The sequence below is a fragment of the Carassius auratus genome, chromosome 22, assembly GCF_003368295.1.
Source record: "Carassius auratus strain Wakin chromosome 22, ASM336829v1, whole genome shotgun sequence".
In the NCBI taxonomy this organism is placed as follows: Eukaryota; Metazoa; Chordata; class Actinopteri; order Cypriniformes; family Cyprinidae; genus Carassius; species Carassius auratus.
In genome coordinates this window covers 17669431-17686252 of record NC_039264.1, presented here as the reverse complement: position 1 = coordinate 17686252, position 16822 = coordinate 17669431, and the positions used below count along the sequence as shown (strand labels likewise).

At 37.5% G+C, this 16822-nt stretch overlaps 1 protein-coding gene across 1 annotated transcript in view; it reads left to right on the top strand.

The window, feature by feature from the left end:
• LOC113039864 (uncharacterized) overlaps positions 1-12027 on the top strand; it is a 13554-nt gene extending 1527 nt beyond the window's left edge. Inside the window, exons 2-7 of the mRNA XM_026197995.1 lie at positions 3372-3468; positions 6974-7045; positions 7614-7807; positions 9095-9977; positions 10214-10337; positions 10742-12027. Of these exons, the coding sequence (XP_026053780.1) occupies positions 3372-3468; positions 6974-7045; positions 7614-7807; positions 9095-9977; positions 10214-10337; positions 10742-10754 (1383 nt within the window). The 3' untranslated portion in view covers positions 10755-12027. The remainder of the gene's footprint in view (positions 1-3371; positions 3469-6973; positions 7046-7613; positions 7808-9094; positions 9978-10213; positions 10338-10741) is intronic.
• Positions 12028-16822: the final 4795 nt, after the last annotated feature.

Here is a 16822-nt window from a genome sequence, read left to right as displayed (position 1 = left end):
ATATTAGTGATTTTTCTTTTAGTTATTTTGCAAATGCAAATCTTACTTGCAATAAAGTACTGTCAGCCATCCTGCTCTCTAAATATATCGGTATCTGCCAAAACAATCTGTCCTACAGTAATAGATCTGATTCAGCTGAATCATTCATGCATCTTGATTTGGGTTGAAGATCTTCTCATTTATGCGTCTGACCTTTATGGAAAGGTCTTTATGACATGCACATCAATTGCCTTCCACACACACACGCACACTATAAAACTTAAATCCCCTTGTAATGTTTCTGTAATCCGTCTCTTGAATATCACCATTGCATCACCACCGAACCTACAAAAAACTTTGTCATGTCTACCCTTTAAAACCCAGCGCTCTTATTCAGACTGTTTCAGGGCGTTTAAAAGGTCACAGCTGATGGGATTTTAGTCCTCCAGCTGATGCATCATAAGTCTTGTGTTTAAGTTATATAAGAGAAAGGAATAATCTAGGCGGCACGTTAAAGACTCGCATTAGATTATTTGGATTTGGGTCTCTCGGGGCATTACGTGCGTGTAACGGCCCATGGGCTTGAAAAAAAATCGAAATTGCTTTTGCAGACATGACTCAGGAATCGAGCGAATGAAAGCTGAGCCGAACAACTGAGATGAGCCAAATAAATGTGAAGCGAATTAATGACTCTGTTTTGGAAAATGGAAGATGGATTGACTTTATTGCGCTTGTGCTTGTCTGATCATATAATATATAATCTCCCCCTTTGTAAGCATGATTATCAAAGGCTCTTTCTTTTCTTTAAACTAATCCTTCTTTTTATACTTCTTTCAGTGCATCTATTTATACAAACTGTGTGTTTGTATGTGCAGGTGTGGATACAGTATTTCTTTATGTCTGAATTCATTTATGGCAGACTGCCATGTGGCCGCCCTATAATGTTTCAAGCGTGTGCGTATGGCAATCCAGGTCCATAATTATACCCCATTCCTCCTTTTCCCCTGGATGAACTATTGGGATTCCAACGTCCCATGATTCATTACGGCATGTGGCAAATGGGAGTGATGTCATCCCAATAGGATCAGTATACTGTATGTGTTACTGCACTACACACACACATTCACTTGACAGTGGATATGAAATACTGCTTTAGTGCAGCATTTTGGTTTTGTGCATCTGGCTAACTTGGTTGACTAATATTCTGTATTTTTGTAGTATTTTTTCCCCCCTATTAGTGTACTTCTTATGTTACTTCATAACTTCATAATTCATTTTTTTATTTGAATGAAACAGATTGTTGCTACTGTACCTTTAAGGCTTCTGTATGCAAATCTTCTTGTTATGATTGCTTGCTCAGCTTTAATCACTTCACTACATTTCAGAATGCAGTACACATTCCAATCGGATTGCATGATAAATTGCACAAAAAATCATAAATTTGTGAGCGCGCAATTTCGTGAAATTTCGTACAAATCCTTACAATGTGATATATATGGAAAAGTATGTATAAACTTTAATATCTAAACCTATCCCTCACTGAAGCGAGAGCAGATTGGATGAAAATGTATGAATGAGGTTGTACGAATTAATCGCGAACAAATCAAAATAGTTATGAATTGTTGTGAGACCGTATTGTATCCACGGTTGTGACCTCATACATAACGTTCTCTAAATGAGCTAAGGTTGCTTAGTTTAAAAATTGTCGCAAGTAGAAGTGGGCTCTCTGACTAAAATCTTAAATCACAATATGATAATTTTATTTCACTGTAACGATTTAATTCACAAAATATATCATGATATAGATATTTTTGCTTTAAGTAAGGTCTTTATCATACCAACATTTTTGTTACCATAGAAAATTCATTGTTATTGTCAACCAGTGTCGGTATAAAAAAAAATTAAATGAAAATTAAACCAGTTGTTACAACTGTTATGTACACAAATGTACACTGTTACGCGTTTTCTTTCACAGCTGTTTGCTTTCACTTCAGACCAAAATTGTTGTGTTTATCAGGATACTTGCAAAAACTGGCATTTTACACATAAAAACATTTTTTATTCAACTATTCAAGGCACATAAAGTGGCAAGAAATACCTCCGAAAACAACTCTCCCTGAGAATATATCACGAATATATCAAAATTTGTTCTCTTTCGGTGCTGACTGTGCTTCATCAGCTTAAAATAACTTGTTATTAAATCACAAAGTTAAAAAATGCTTCTAAACAGTACGTTACACCACGTAGCACAGCAACGTCAACATGTGAGTGTGTAACCGCGATAGCGACAATAGTCAGAAATCTCTACCAGTTTACAAATTTCTACTGGCCAATCACTGATATATCATCCAATCCCTAGTCGCAGGTTTTGCAAAATTAACATTACAATAGATTTCTATTAGTGGTCCATCTAAATGGGTTTTTTGATGGCTGATGCTAATATCTAGAGAGCAGGTTGGTTAGTGGCTGATTTTATGCTAACATCCAGCTAACATGAATGCAAGGTTTTCGCAAAGTTATGAGCCAACATTTTTTAAGTTGGATGTTCGTCTAACTTTAATTATTTGAATACTTATCAGTTTCGAATGGTTCCGAGAACATTTAAAAGTAACTTTCCAACAGTGTTTGCAAAATGATAAAATGGAACGTTCCCTTAATGTTTTCTGTGATGTTCGCAAATAAAAAAAAAACTATTTGCTTTGATCGTTCAGAAAACATACAGATGTTTTTTCACATTGGAAATGTTAATTTAGTTGCTGGTTATATACATAATACAATTCAATGCCAACAAACTAGATGCACTTAAAATGGCTAAAATCACCGGTTTTGCTCAGAATGGGGAGCTGCCATTACCAGTGACAAAATGACCTATAACATTGTCTACATCGACCAACTAATCAGTCTGACCAACATTTCTATCACTTGTCTATATGTAGTGTATATCAAACCATTTAAAAAGGTAAGATATCATGTTTTTCCTCATAATAACAGCGCATCTGTTGTTGTTAACTACAGTACACTGTAAGACATTATAACACATTTATGAGGAACCCTGTCTGATATTTGATTGGTTTGCTGTTTACGAGAGTGTGTTTTATTTATATATTTATTTTCCCACTGTGCGCCTGCCACATGACACTGACCACATTTCTCTGACCTGATTATGAGTAATACAGCTTAATAAAGAACAGAGATAAAAAAAAACAAGCACAAAGTACAAATGGAGCTCTCCACACATGCTCTCTCTAACTCTGTGAGACATGTCATATGTACAGTACACTGGTTAGACATGTATTTAATTGAAATCACAGCGACAGGATTTTCACCCAGACAGGTGTGTGTTCATTCTAGACATGTTTGACCACCTCTTTCTCTCTTTTCTTTTTCATCAGGAGGACCCTTTCCCTCTGTCTCTGGTGGATTTAGTGATGAACAGTCCGATCTCATCTGTAGATGATCTGAAGAGACTTCTGGACGTAGAATTCGTAGGTAAAGCTGATCCCATATATGAAATACGCTAAATACAATGACACAATATCTGTTTTTTTTTTGTTGCAATGGCCGCCTTGCTCTACACATTGTCATCGTCCATTATAAAACCCATATCAGCACTAGTAAACGTCTCGTCATTTGTGGAATGTGTGTGTTTTCTGGGGTGTGTTGAGTGGGAAGGTGAGGCAGGAAAGAGTGAGGGGTCTGGAATGCTGTGTGTGTGTGTGTGTGTGGATAATGGTAATATTTACATGAATGGGCCATGTATAGCTCTTCACAGGCACAATAGCAGTGACCTTGAGCCCAGTCCAGCACAAAGTTTACAAAGGGGACACAAACACAAGGCTACGCTATTGTTCCCTATACCGGTGTGTGTACATGTACATGTCCATTTTAGCTAGATTTAACAATGTTACGATGCTTACTACCATAGCTTAACCAGGCGAACGTCACTTACGGAAATACAGTATCTTGACAGGGCTTGATCAGGTTTACGGTAAGGTGTTGGGACGGTAGTGTCAAGAGGATTCAAATGGCATTCCCAGACGCAGCAGGTCTTTAGGATGAGACACACTGAGACGCATACAAATGCACAGACAAAGTAGAGTTGCGCAACTTAAATGCAAGTTTCCATGAGTCGTATGTACAGGTTCACTTTGAAAGAAGAACTAGATGAAATAGCTGAAGTGTCTCCCCTAAAAGAAAAAAACAAATGTCTTAAGTCAGTGATGCGCGGGTCAGTGTATAAACCACCGACACCCGACCGATATTTTCAACTAACCCGCCCGAAAAAAGAAAAAGAAAATATTGTACCCGACCCGCTTCCTGGCCCGCATTTGTTAATAGTAGTAAATGTGTCGCCCCTTTATATTAATTTAATTACTTAAATAGGGTATAGCCTACAGGATAATAAGCGTTATGACCGCACACATAAAGCTTGCCACAAAGAACCGGTTAAAGTAATGATTATGAATGGGGCTAAATTAACAAGGAGACATTTAATTGTTTAGTAATAAACCAGTGTTTTCTGTGTCGCTGCTAAGATGAAGTTGACGATGCAGACTCGCCATGAACGCCAGAGAGAAATGCACATTTCGTATGGATTACATATTCAGAGAGTAGACTATTTATTTTGGTTTGAATATTTTCGTTTAAAAGTAGACATTTCAAGCTTTCTGTTATATATTACCTATATTTCTTTTAAAACCCACCAACTAAAAAATTAAGACACTACCTGACCCAAAATATCACCCAACGTTTCTACAGCTTTTTTCTTAACTATTTCAGAATCTGGACAAATTACTGGGACTAACTTGTTACTGCAGTCGGTAGAGCGATATGAATGTGTGTGATGTACAGCATGATAAATGCTCATCACTTCTGCCCAAACTTTGTCAGCCTGTGGGTCATTTGGTTTATTGGAAAACGATTGCACTGATTTGCATGTTTCTTGATGATGTGCTTTTTTCTGTGGTACTCACATGCACCATGTCGCTTCACGTCGTATTCTCCTCCATGTCCCACAGAAAAACTGAAAAAACTCTCTCTGCTTCACCATCTACAGGTCTTAACCAAGAGTATGTTGCGGTCCATTCGCTATTAAAAGTGCATCTTCTCTTTTTCGTGGCCACAATGGCCATGACTACGTAATCTGACCGAATAGCGTGCGCGCTCTCCAATTTAAGATCGTCAAGTATACAGTAGATCTCTGCAGAAAAGTAATGTGAGTTACTAGATCAGGGTGTTTTTACACCACGGTACCCGATTGGCTGATGTCATAGTGATGTTAGGTTTAGGGGAGGGGTTGGGTAAAGGGGATCATTTTGATTGAATGATTTAGAAACACCCAACAGTTTGAAAACACCCACAAGGTGATAAACGCCCACTTTTGCTCTGAAGAGACCTAAGTCTCGAGATTGTTGAATGTTGAGGAGGCATTCGTGCACCAGTCAACAGTTTGATTGACGTACGACTCAGCCTATCGACTTACACTTTTAATGCTCTCCTCTGAACAATTGGACATAAGTTACAGTATGCCTATGGACGTATCCGTGTATTTATTGGGGAGGGTCGAATGAAAAAGTGGGACGATGCTCAATTTGCGTGAGGCGGGACAAAGGGTAAAATTGCTGTACAGTACAACGTAAAGCGGGACAGGTGGTCACTCTATTCGCGCCAGTTATTCAGCCAGTAAAGTGTAGGCCTATGTATTTCTCAATTGTGTCTAGTACTATATAAATTACATCTTTATTTCAAATGACCCGACCGACCGTGACCCGAATATTAGTAAAAATATTTTTGTATGACTCGTGACCGTGGGTAACCACGCATCACTGTCCTAAGTTCTTATGTCCTCCAAAAAAACAAATAATGTAATGTCTTGTAAAAGATAATGCTCTCGGAAATTTAAAAATGCAGAAAACCACAACCGTTCAAACCACGATAACTACAACGATCACCAAGAAATTATGAATTACTGTTTATAAGTGCTCACTGCAGTTTTGTGTCACTTTAAATGCTTAAAAGGTGGATTCTGATTGGCTGTCAATAATTAATCATTCATCTTCTGGGGAAATTATTCTGAAAGTGATTCCAACAAAATCATTCATCTGTGCCATCATAATTGTGATAATATATAACATGAGCTTCCCTTTAAGATGCATTCACACCAAAAATTATAACCATAAGGATAACTACATTATCGTCCGCACTAATGGACACTGTAAGCGTACTGTAGTTTTGTCGTCTGCCACATTACATCCCCAGGCTTGTAAAAGTCAGGTACATTCTGATTAGCTGCGAGTGTTTTTATCGTTCTGAAAATGATTAGCACGAAAAAGTGTTGTTATTGTTATAGTTGTGGTGTGGTTTTCCCTTTAAGGCCATTCACACACAAAATATGCTGTCGTTTTGTCATCTGCTGCTTAACATTTTTTGTGTTTTGTCGGATGGATTCTGATTGGCTGTCAATATTTGTATCATCAGCTGCAAAAATTGTTCTGAAAGTGATTCAAATTATATCATTACAACTTTGCTGTGGACTTTTGTATTCTTATATAATTAATGTACGTTTAGATGTTTTCTCTTTTGCGTTTTTTTTGAGGGGGGGGGTCAGATGAAAATGTTTTCTAAATGATTCCCTGTTCACATTGTGACATCATAAAGTGTTTAAAGACATGTTAAAGACTTCATAAAGAAACACGAGACAAATACACAAAAGTAACGTAATGCATTAGTTTACAGAAAAAAGTAACTTCTGTAAGTAATGCAATTAGTTACACAATATTGCATTGCATTACTTTTAAAAGTTACTTTCCCCAACACATAATTATCGTACTTGGTGTGAACAGACCTTTAAAGTCTGATTACACAAAAATTTAATTACACTTTAACTGGGGAATTTCCGAAGGTCACACATCTAAAATCAGCTCCATGATCTCTAACTAATCAAATTGGTGAACGATGTTCCATATCTTTAATTCCACCTTCATTCCATTTTCAGAGGAAGATGATGAGAAGCCCGAGAATGAGATGCACTCTAACGGAACACACATACGTCTTCCCAGAAGCCTTAGTAAGTCTGCTAGCATTCCCTCCCTTCCTCTCTTTGTCTCGCTGTCTCTTTTCCACACTCCCGTCTCTTCATCTTTGTCTTCCAGCAGAATTTCAATGTATTTCCAGTCTGTGGCAATTATTTTGAGACACTGTGGCATCTCCATTCCACAATGGTGTTGTGGCTTTGTTGTGTGTTTGTGCGAGTGTGTGAGATGTGCGTATATGGGCCTGGAGTCTGCTGTTGCGTCTCCGTGATGGATCCTGTCTCGTCCTGTCTCGCCACATGTCCTTAGGTCACTCTCAAACACACACACACAAGGTTCACAACTCAATTTAACCACCCACGCTTCTTTCGCACATGTACTCGAACCCTTATGTTTTTTTCTCTCTCTTTCTCTGAGTGCTCGCTTTCAGTCAAGTGCACCTCAGATCTGTAAACTGTACAACAAAACACAATGACAGTGCTTGAGAGGGTGAATGATAGTAGTTTTGTTAGTCTGGTTTGTCTAACTTCCATCCAGTTTGGCAGTGTGATAAATAAACATGAAAAAAATGTTGAATCATCCATTGCTATTTCTGACTCACAGATGTTCAGGTGGCCGTGCCGGCGATGTGTAAGGTGAGGACAGAAGTTATGGAAGTGACCCGTTCGATGTTGGACAAACGGAACGCCAACTTCTTGTTATGGCCTCTGTGTGTGGAAGTGCAGCGCTGTTCGGGCTGCTGCAACACACGTGTTTCACAATGTGTGCCGGTCAGCACAGAAACACGACATTTACAGGTATTTGTGTGCAAAATTGCAATGACTTTGTAGCTGTAGGCGATAAGATAGGAGATATAATAATGCCTTGAATGTTTTCTGTTGGCCAAACTCTCAAGTATCATTACATGAATCAATCAACGATAAATCATTCTCAGCATGTACTGTGCAGAGCTGTGTGACAAAACATCTAAAAGAGTTCATAGAAATCTTAAAATTAAAAATATACTTCATTCAATATCTCAATACCCAATATTTGTGTGTACTATATTTGTATATGTATTTGTGTCACATTGTTAGCTTAGAAACATGCTAACATAAAACAGTCAAATCTAGTTACAAATGAACTATTTTACACAATATTTATGTACTGTTTGTTATGCTAATTAGTGTTATCGTAGCAACATGCTAACATAAAATAGTTAAATATAACTTACTAATTTACCCAATTTTTATACATAAAAATGTTCCTGTAGCTCAATTGGTAGAGCACTGCACTATCAAGTGCAAGGTTGGGGGTTCGATTCCCCGGGAACCCATGTTTTTTAAAATTGATAGCCTTAATGCACTGTAAGTCGCTTTGGATAAAAGCATCTGCTAAATGCATTAATTTATTTAAATTTAAATTTTAATTTTAATTTAATTGGATATAACATTGTTAGCTTAGCAACATATACTAATATAAAATTGTTTAAATAAAAAAAATATATAGAGTATTTTAACCAATTGTACTATGTATTTTATGCAAATTAGCATATCACCTTGTTAAATGGTTAGTCCACACAAGAATTAAAATTCTGTCATTAATAACTTGCCCTCGTGTCATTCCAAACCCGTAAGACCTTTGTTCATCTTCGGAACGCAAATTAAGATATCTTCGTTGAAATCTGAGAGCTCTCAGACCCTCCATAAACCTTATAAACACCTTATAAACACAACTGGAAACCTTATATAAACCTTATAAACACAACTGAAATGTTCCCTGACCCAGAAACTTTGTAAGGACATCGATAAAACAGTCCACAAGACATCAGTGGCTCAACTTTGCTGAGCTTCGACAATACTTTTTGTGTGCAAAGAAAACAAAAACAACAATTTTTTTTTGTAAGTTCCTGGAAATTTACTGGACATTTTCCACCCCTTTGCCACCCTAATAACAACTGGACTTTTTTGCCCAATATTTAAGTGTACTGTGAATTTTTTATGTTAATAAGTATGTCATATTTTTAGCTCAGTAAAATGGAGGGATTTGTTCAGAATTTTATCGTTGTAAATATTATTTTAATATCTCTTTTTTTTTTTTTCTAGATGACAAAAATCCAATACATTAACCAAAAACCAGTCTACGAGAAGGTTGTCATACCCGTGGAGGACCATGTGACTTGTAGTTGTCAACAACGTGTTTCTGCTCAACCCCCACGACCCCAGACCACACCCCTTCCTCCACCCAGACCCCACCCTAAAGTAACATTACCAAAGACGCAATCAAAAGAGGATCTACACCGCAATGATGAACTTAAACATAATCAAAGGCTCCATTTGGAAGATAGAGAGAGTCAGGAACTACAATGGCAGTCGAAATACACAGTCGCACACACACAAGGGTACCGACAAAGCCCATACCAACATACACTTACACACACACCAGTTTATACAAGCAGAGGAAATGTTCCCACCAGACAACCCACATTAGGAGATCCACACATGATGAGTGACACAACACAAACGGAGGAGGTTGAGCCCACGAAAACCGAACACAGTGGCGACGGCATGGCGAAAAAGACGCAACAGCATTACGACAAACATCCACAAGAGGAACAACGGACGAAACCATATCAAACAACACCACAGCAACCAAAAACCAATCCTTCCCAAAAGTCCGTCCAATCAGAGCACATCATGCCACACGGCAGCCAATTAGACAGTCTAAGTCGCACTTACAGTCACGTTGAGGTCATTGGCCAATCCAGTGGCTTATCAGAAGTACTAAATCATCACCCTGAGCAATCAGAAGTTAGAAAACATCATCACCACCACCAATCTGAAGCAAGTAACCAAAATAACCAAGAAAAGGAACAGCAGCAAGAGGAAACACAACATTATATTCGTCACCAACACCACCGACACCATCAGCTTCACCAACATACAACGCAAGCAGTTAGCCAACAACAGACTAGCCCACAAACAACAGGTCAGTGTATAAAATGTCTATTGAGTCATTGTGTGTGAACACATTGTATTGTAATTAGTAGATTATGCTTCCTGTTATTCTTTCCATTTCTTTAACGTCAGAAGTAGCTTATAAAGTCGAGGGTCAACAAATCATGTAACGCTAATATTGTGATGGCTGCCTTGAGATTAATTCTTTCAGCGTTCATCCAACCATCCTTCTAACCCCAGTCTTCTGTTTTCTTCATTATCCCATAGTGATAGAAGCCCCTCCCACCACTCCCTCAGCTCCACAGACTCCGCCCCCTCTTCCGCCCCCGCGGAAGCGCCGACGGAAACACCGGAGGAGGATGAGCAAGGCCTCCATGAGAGCGATGATAATGTAATTTTATTATTATAGTTTGCTAAACCAAACTATGAAACCAACAAGAATGCATTGAGTACCTTGTGAACACTCTAAAATGTCATTGACGCATGCACTACTAAACATAGAATAGAACAAAACTGAGTCATTTCTATGTAATTGGTGGCATCAAAGAGAACTGCTGAAATATTTTCCAATACCCCATCTACCATTGTTGGGTTAACAATGCTAGCAAATGCTAAGGTTAATAGCATCTTCCATATATAGACATCACTGGTTGAGCCCATTTAAACAGACTGCAGTTCAGTTTGATACTGTTAGCGGCATGGAAATGACACACTGCTGATTTAACAAAACAATTCAATTTTCAAGTGAAATCTAATCAAAGATCTAACCAGATTTTGACATCTATCTTCTAACAGGGTAATGTCCTGAAGAAGACCAAGACTCTGAACTTCTGCCAAAGTCCCAGGAGCAACCACAAAGCTGGGAGTGAGGGTGGAGACACACACACAGGATATAGCAGAGAGACACACTTGAAATCTTTTATAATAACTGGAAATGTCTTTGATCTTTGCCAAATAAGCTCCCGTGAACTACATTTCCCATCAGCCATTGGAGTCGTTGGAGGATCTGTGGTCTCTGCACTATTGGAGCTGGTCATACTCAGAATATCCTGAGAGAAAGGACTTAAAAGGGATTCCGTACGGGTGCACACAAAGCCTGCCAAATAGTGAGACTGTATTTAAAACAACACAATTGCGGTCTGCCATATACACTTCACACTTCGGTCAGCACAACAACTGCCAAATGTGGTGCAATATTGACATAAACTACTGGTTGGACAAGAATCTGGCTGAAGTCAGTGATTAGCTACTTGGGGAAAGCCAAAGTAGCCTTCAAATGCCAATGAATGGTGTAGACCCACTGCGGGTCAGTTTGGAAAACAACTGTGGACTATTTATCCACTGGGGGAAATACTGGAATAGCAACTGGAAGAAGTAAAACTGGAATATGTAACTGGAAAGTTGTGAGGACTTGTGAATTTGGACTCTCGAAGAGCAAAACAACTGGAGATATGAAGCTCAGGACTTCCAGTATAAAATACAAATTCATCTCAAAATGTATAATCTGTACATTTCGCAAGATACTTAAACACTCCAAGTTTATTAAATAGCAAAATATCAGCTGGCTAGATATGAAATCGAGGAGTAAAAGCACTTACAAAACGTCTTTTGGACCTTTACTATGGTAATATGATGGTATTCGTTGAAGGACTTTGGAGTACCATGTATATACCATGGTATATGAATATGGTTATCCATCTGATACCATGGTACCGCCTCATTATCATGCACATTATTTAATTGGTGCAAAAACACTGGAATTTCATACACTGGAGATTATCAACTATGAAGTGCTGAAAGCACTTAATGTTCGCATGTTGGTAGATGCACGGTCAGATATTTCTTAATTCAATATTTAAATAAAATAAAGAAGATTGTGTCTAGCCATAATGATGTTGCCGTGAAATACTCCAATCCTGTAGGGGGCGGTATGGAGTGCTCTGACATTTAATGCCTGCTGTTCCCAAATGTCCGTCTGTGCATTCTGCTGCTTCTGGAATCTTGTAAAGCTATAAAAAAACTTTTTGTAAATGATGCATTTCTTTTCTGGCTTTTTACGTAACTTATTTATAAAAGGTAGATGCACTACCCAACTGCTTCCGAGAGTAAATAATTGTTATTTGTTTTGATGGAAATTACTGGTAATGTAATAATGCTATTTTAATATAAATATATAAAGTGTTAAATTTATCATTTGGTTTGATGTTTTTTTTTCCCCAGTCGAATTTTGCTAAAACGTTTTAGATTTTACTAATATGAAAATAATTTTACTCACCCTCCAAGCTGGAAGTCTGTTCATTCAAAGACGAACGTGACTATGGTTTCTTAAGTAGCATATGCATAGCATATGTTCTTGTTTTCAAAAACAGTGGGCTGTAGACTGGGGTCCTGAAACATGTTTTTAAAGGTTGACCCATTTTTTACGTAATTCATGGTATAAAAATAAAAGCGCAGGACGCTCACAAAACAGCAATATGTAACACCATTATAAAACAAGTCTACTTCCATGTGAATGTAGACAAATACATATAAAATATTTAGACAGTAATTGGCTTGTAAAAATGTATTTTATATCATGATTTGTTTGGGTGTTTTAGCATGCTAGCAATTTAATGTTACTGTTATGCTAAAACCTACTCAGAAAAGTTGTATCTTAATAAAGTGAAGTGACATTCAGCCAAGTATGGTGACCCATACTCAGAATTTGTGCTCTGCATTTAACCCATCCGAAATGCACACACACAGAGCAGTGAACACACACACACACACACTGTGAGCACACACCCGGAGCAGTGGGCAGCCATTTATGCTGCGGCGCCCGGGGAGCAGTTGTGGGTTCGATGCCTTGCTCAAGGGCACCTAAGTCGTGGTATTGAAGGTGGAGAGAGAACTGTTCATGCACTCCCCCCACCCACAATTCCGTCCGGCCCGAGACTAGAACCCACAACCCTTCGATTGGGAGTCCAACCCTCTAACCATTAGGCCACGACTTCCCACATAATATCGCCATAGATTACTCACTACTTGCAGAAGAATCATTTATATAACTATGGTCTGGATTAGAATGCTTTAAAAAAAATAATTGTTATGAAAATAAAACGAAACAGGATATAATCAAAATCCCTTGAAACCAAGCCACTCTTGGTGGCCTTCTTAAAAAACCCCAACACTTTTAATGTAGTATTAGCTATATTTAAAAAAATAATGTCAAACAAATACATCTAAAATTGTGTTCATCTGCCAATCCGCAATACAATCTGACAAAAATAGTATCATAGATTCTACTTCTTTAGCACAAATCATACTGTTTCTGCAAATGCGCATGCTAATGCTTTCTCAAAATTTAAGGTTTGCATTGTCTTCAAAATGTTGTTTGTATCTGTTAATATCACTGATATTATTTTAGGAAAGTCATAAACCAAAACAATATAGGTATAATCTATAGAAGACCGTTTCCGCCACTAAATTTAAGAAAAAGTAACTGCGAATTTGTATCTCACAATTCTTTATCTCACAATTGCATGTTGCATTTCTGACTTATTTTATCAGAAATGTGAGATGTAAACTGGCATTGGTGAGTTATAAAGTCCAATTGTGAAAATAAAACTGATTTGTTCTCAGAATTGCGAGTTTATATCTCACAATCCTGACTTTATAAGTCACAATTGCGAGTTTATATTACGCAATTCTCACTTAATTTTTCAGAATTGCGAATTTATAGCATGCAAAAAAAAAAAATCATTGTGTGATGTAAACTCACAATTGTGAGGAAAAAAATGTGTAATTGTGAGATAAAAAGTTGCAATTCACCTTTTTAATTAATGAATATATATATATATATATATATATATATATATATATATATATATATATATATATATATATATATATATATTCAGGGGCAGAAATGGGTTTATGTAATTATCTAAATCCCTTAAAGCCATGCCAAATTTGCCGGCCATCTTGGAAATGTCCCCTATGCAGCATTAGTTGTATTATACAAAAAATGTCATGCAAATGCAGTATCAAACAAACACATCCAAGATTGTCAGATAAATGATCTTAGAAAATAAGGTGTCATGAATTCTACTTTTAAAAAAAAAAATCAAATCAGGATACACACTATTTTTCAGACTGATCCTGCTAATACTCATGCTAATGCTTCCTCGGAAATCAACCTTTGTGACCACTTCAACATGTTTATGTCGTTTATGTTTATGTCTGTCTGTAAATATAGAAGATTCTTTTTTAGGAAAGTCATAAACCAAATCCAGATATAATCGAAATCTCTTGAAGTCTTGTTTGTGTGTCTGTACATTTGGATGATTCTGCACAGCATGAGGTTTTCTAAGCGTGTAGCATGTGGTGGTCACATTACAGTTGTGATTTGTGTGTGTGAGGGTGACAGGTTGCAGTGGTTACCGACAGTCGTCATAGCAGCACAGATGGATATGTATGCAAAGGGAGATCAGGTGGTGTAACGGATACGAGAGGGCTGGCTAGGGGAGATGAACTGATAAATGTTGGGAGACTGAGGGGAGAGCAAGCCAGAATGAGTACGTGGGCAAGCTGTGGGTCAAACGGCAAAGTGAGAGGAGAGATAAAAGAGGAGAGTCTGAGAGAGGGCAGACGAGGAGAAAGGGAGTGTGAGAGAGACATGTAGGGAGTGACACTGTGTGGTAAAGTGGTAAATCTTTGTGAACGCAGGCGGTAGTCTTCACAAGTGCCCAGTAACCTCAAAGGGCCCCGACATACGGGCTGCCTTGTCAAGTGAGGGTCTAAGTTAAATCAAGTCTAAAAAATTAAACACCGCAATAATTTGTAGAAACCACCAGACCCTCAAAGTTATGACCAAGATGTTAAAAAAGCACAATAGTGAAATATTCTCCACACAAAACTGTGCTCCTCATGAAAATAAGAAATTCTACTCGCATTCCAAAAGAGCTTGACTTTGCAGAATTAAGCTCCGAAAATTTAGTATTTACTTTTTTCTTATTCGTCATCGATTCCTATGAAAATATGCTTACAGATGCGAAAACACAAAAAAAAATTTTTTGACAGACGAAAGTTTCGGAGGCAATGTGTAAATGTGATTTTTTTTTTTCAAGCAAACGATCTCGGCGTCAGCGCAGAAAGTGAGTAACTAACTGATCTCTGCTTCATTACAGTTTGCACAAATGTTTTCATCGCGAACGTTGATATTCCTTCAAAACAGCTGGTAAAAGAGTCGCGCGATAACGCGCGTCATCACTTCGACACGGAATTAGATCTGGCTTTTGTTCACACAGTGCTCGTCCCAGGTCGAACCTCCCAATGTTACTAGGTCCCCTACCCGGGTTCAATTCGGTAATCAATTCTGGGACGTGGTTGCTTTCACACAGAAGGCGACCTGTCAATGTTCCGGAAATATTGCGGGTCCGACGTGCAGTGTGAAATGGGCTTATCTTGAGTGAATGTTTTCACTGGGTTTTTTGCAAAGTATTCTAGGAATGCCCTTACTGAAAAGCATAGATGTGATTCTGCTTTCAAATTCTGCCAAAATCTAGTGTATTAGAAGGTAGCATAATTATTATTTTTTTGCCTACATGGAAGTCCATACGTTTCCATATGTGTAATTACTACTAAATCATAATTATGAAATATTAAAGTTATTTAAGGTCATAATTATGAAATAACCATTTCAAATTATGAGATAAAAAGGTCAAAATTATGAGACACTAAATAATAATTCTGAGATTTAAATTGAAATTATTACAAAAAGTAAAAATAAAAAATCATGAGTGAGAAAAAAATTACAATCTTTAAACTTTAAAAACTGAAATTAAGTCAAAATAATCATTCAAATGTATAATTCTGAGATAAAAGTCATAATTATTACATACAAGTCTTTATTATAACATAAAATGTTGAAACTACGATGAGATACTAATCATAATTCTTATGATTAAGGTCATAATTATGACATTAACGTTGAAATTATGACAAAAGGTAGAAATAATGAGATGCAGAGTTATAATTATGTCATAAAAAGTCCTAATTATGACATCATGGACATAAACAGTTGAAATACTGTTATAAAAAGCAATTGCAATTATGACATATGACTGACTTTTCATGTCATAAGTATGTCTTTTCATCTCATATTTATGATGCCATAAAATGCAGTCTAGGAAGGCAGCTTACTAAGTTTTGGAACAGAGTCTCTTTAAAAGTTCAGCCAAGAATTTTTCCTGAAATCGTCTTTCATTCAGAAAGCTACTCTGATTTTTTTTGGAAAGTGAATGCCTCTTAAGATATACCAAAATCAAATGTAGTTCAGAAAATACTTTTTCAAACATTTTATTCTGTGAACTTCATTCAACCCAGCGTGAAATGGTTCAGACACGGGGGAGGATGACATAAACACTATTAAAGAGTTAATGCATCTCTGCATGTTTGTGTGTGTGTGTGTGTGTGTTGTGATGCATGCTGTGGTTTTGGTGCGTTAGCGTGATGTGAGAGCTCCAGCTGACCCCTGGCACACCCTGCAGCTTACCTTCACTGAACTCTCTCACACCTGGGCTCCACTTGGCCTGATCTCCCCTGCCCCGGTCAAACCTCCATCCATCTACCCTGCTCAAACAACCACCATACACCTCTGCGAATTAACATGTGTGTGTGCATCTAATATAAAGTCCAGATTTAACCAGAAATGTATGGGCGTGTTGCGTTTACACACAAAAAAGGTAAAGAGGGGGTCAAATTTGTTCTAATCACTTAGCTAGGGGTCATTCTAATCTACAGCGAGTGTTGCGAACTAAGAGATTATTAAGTACAACTCTTCCTTTTTCATAAATTTGTCATTAAAAATGTCTTCAGGTTTATAAACTTCATTCG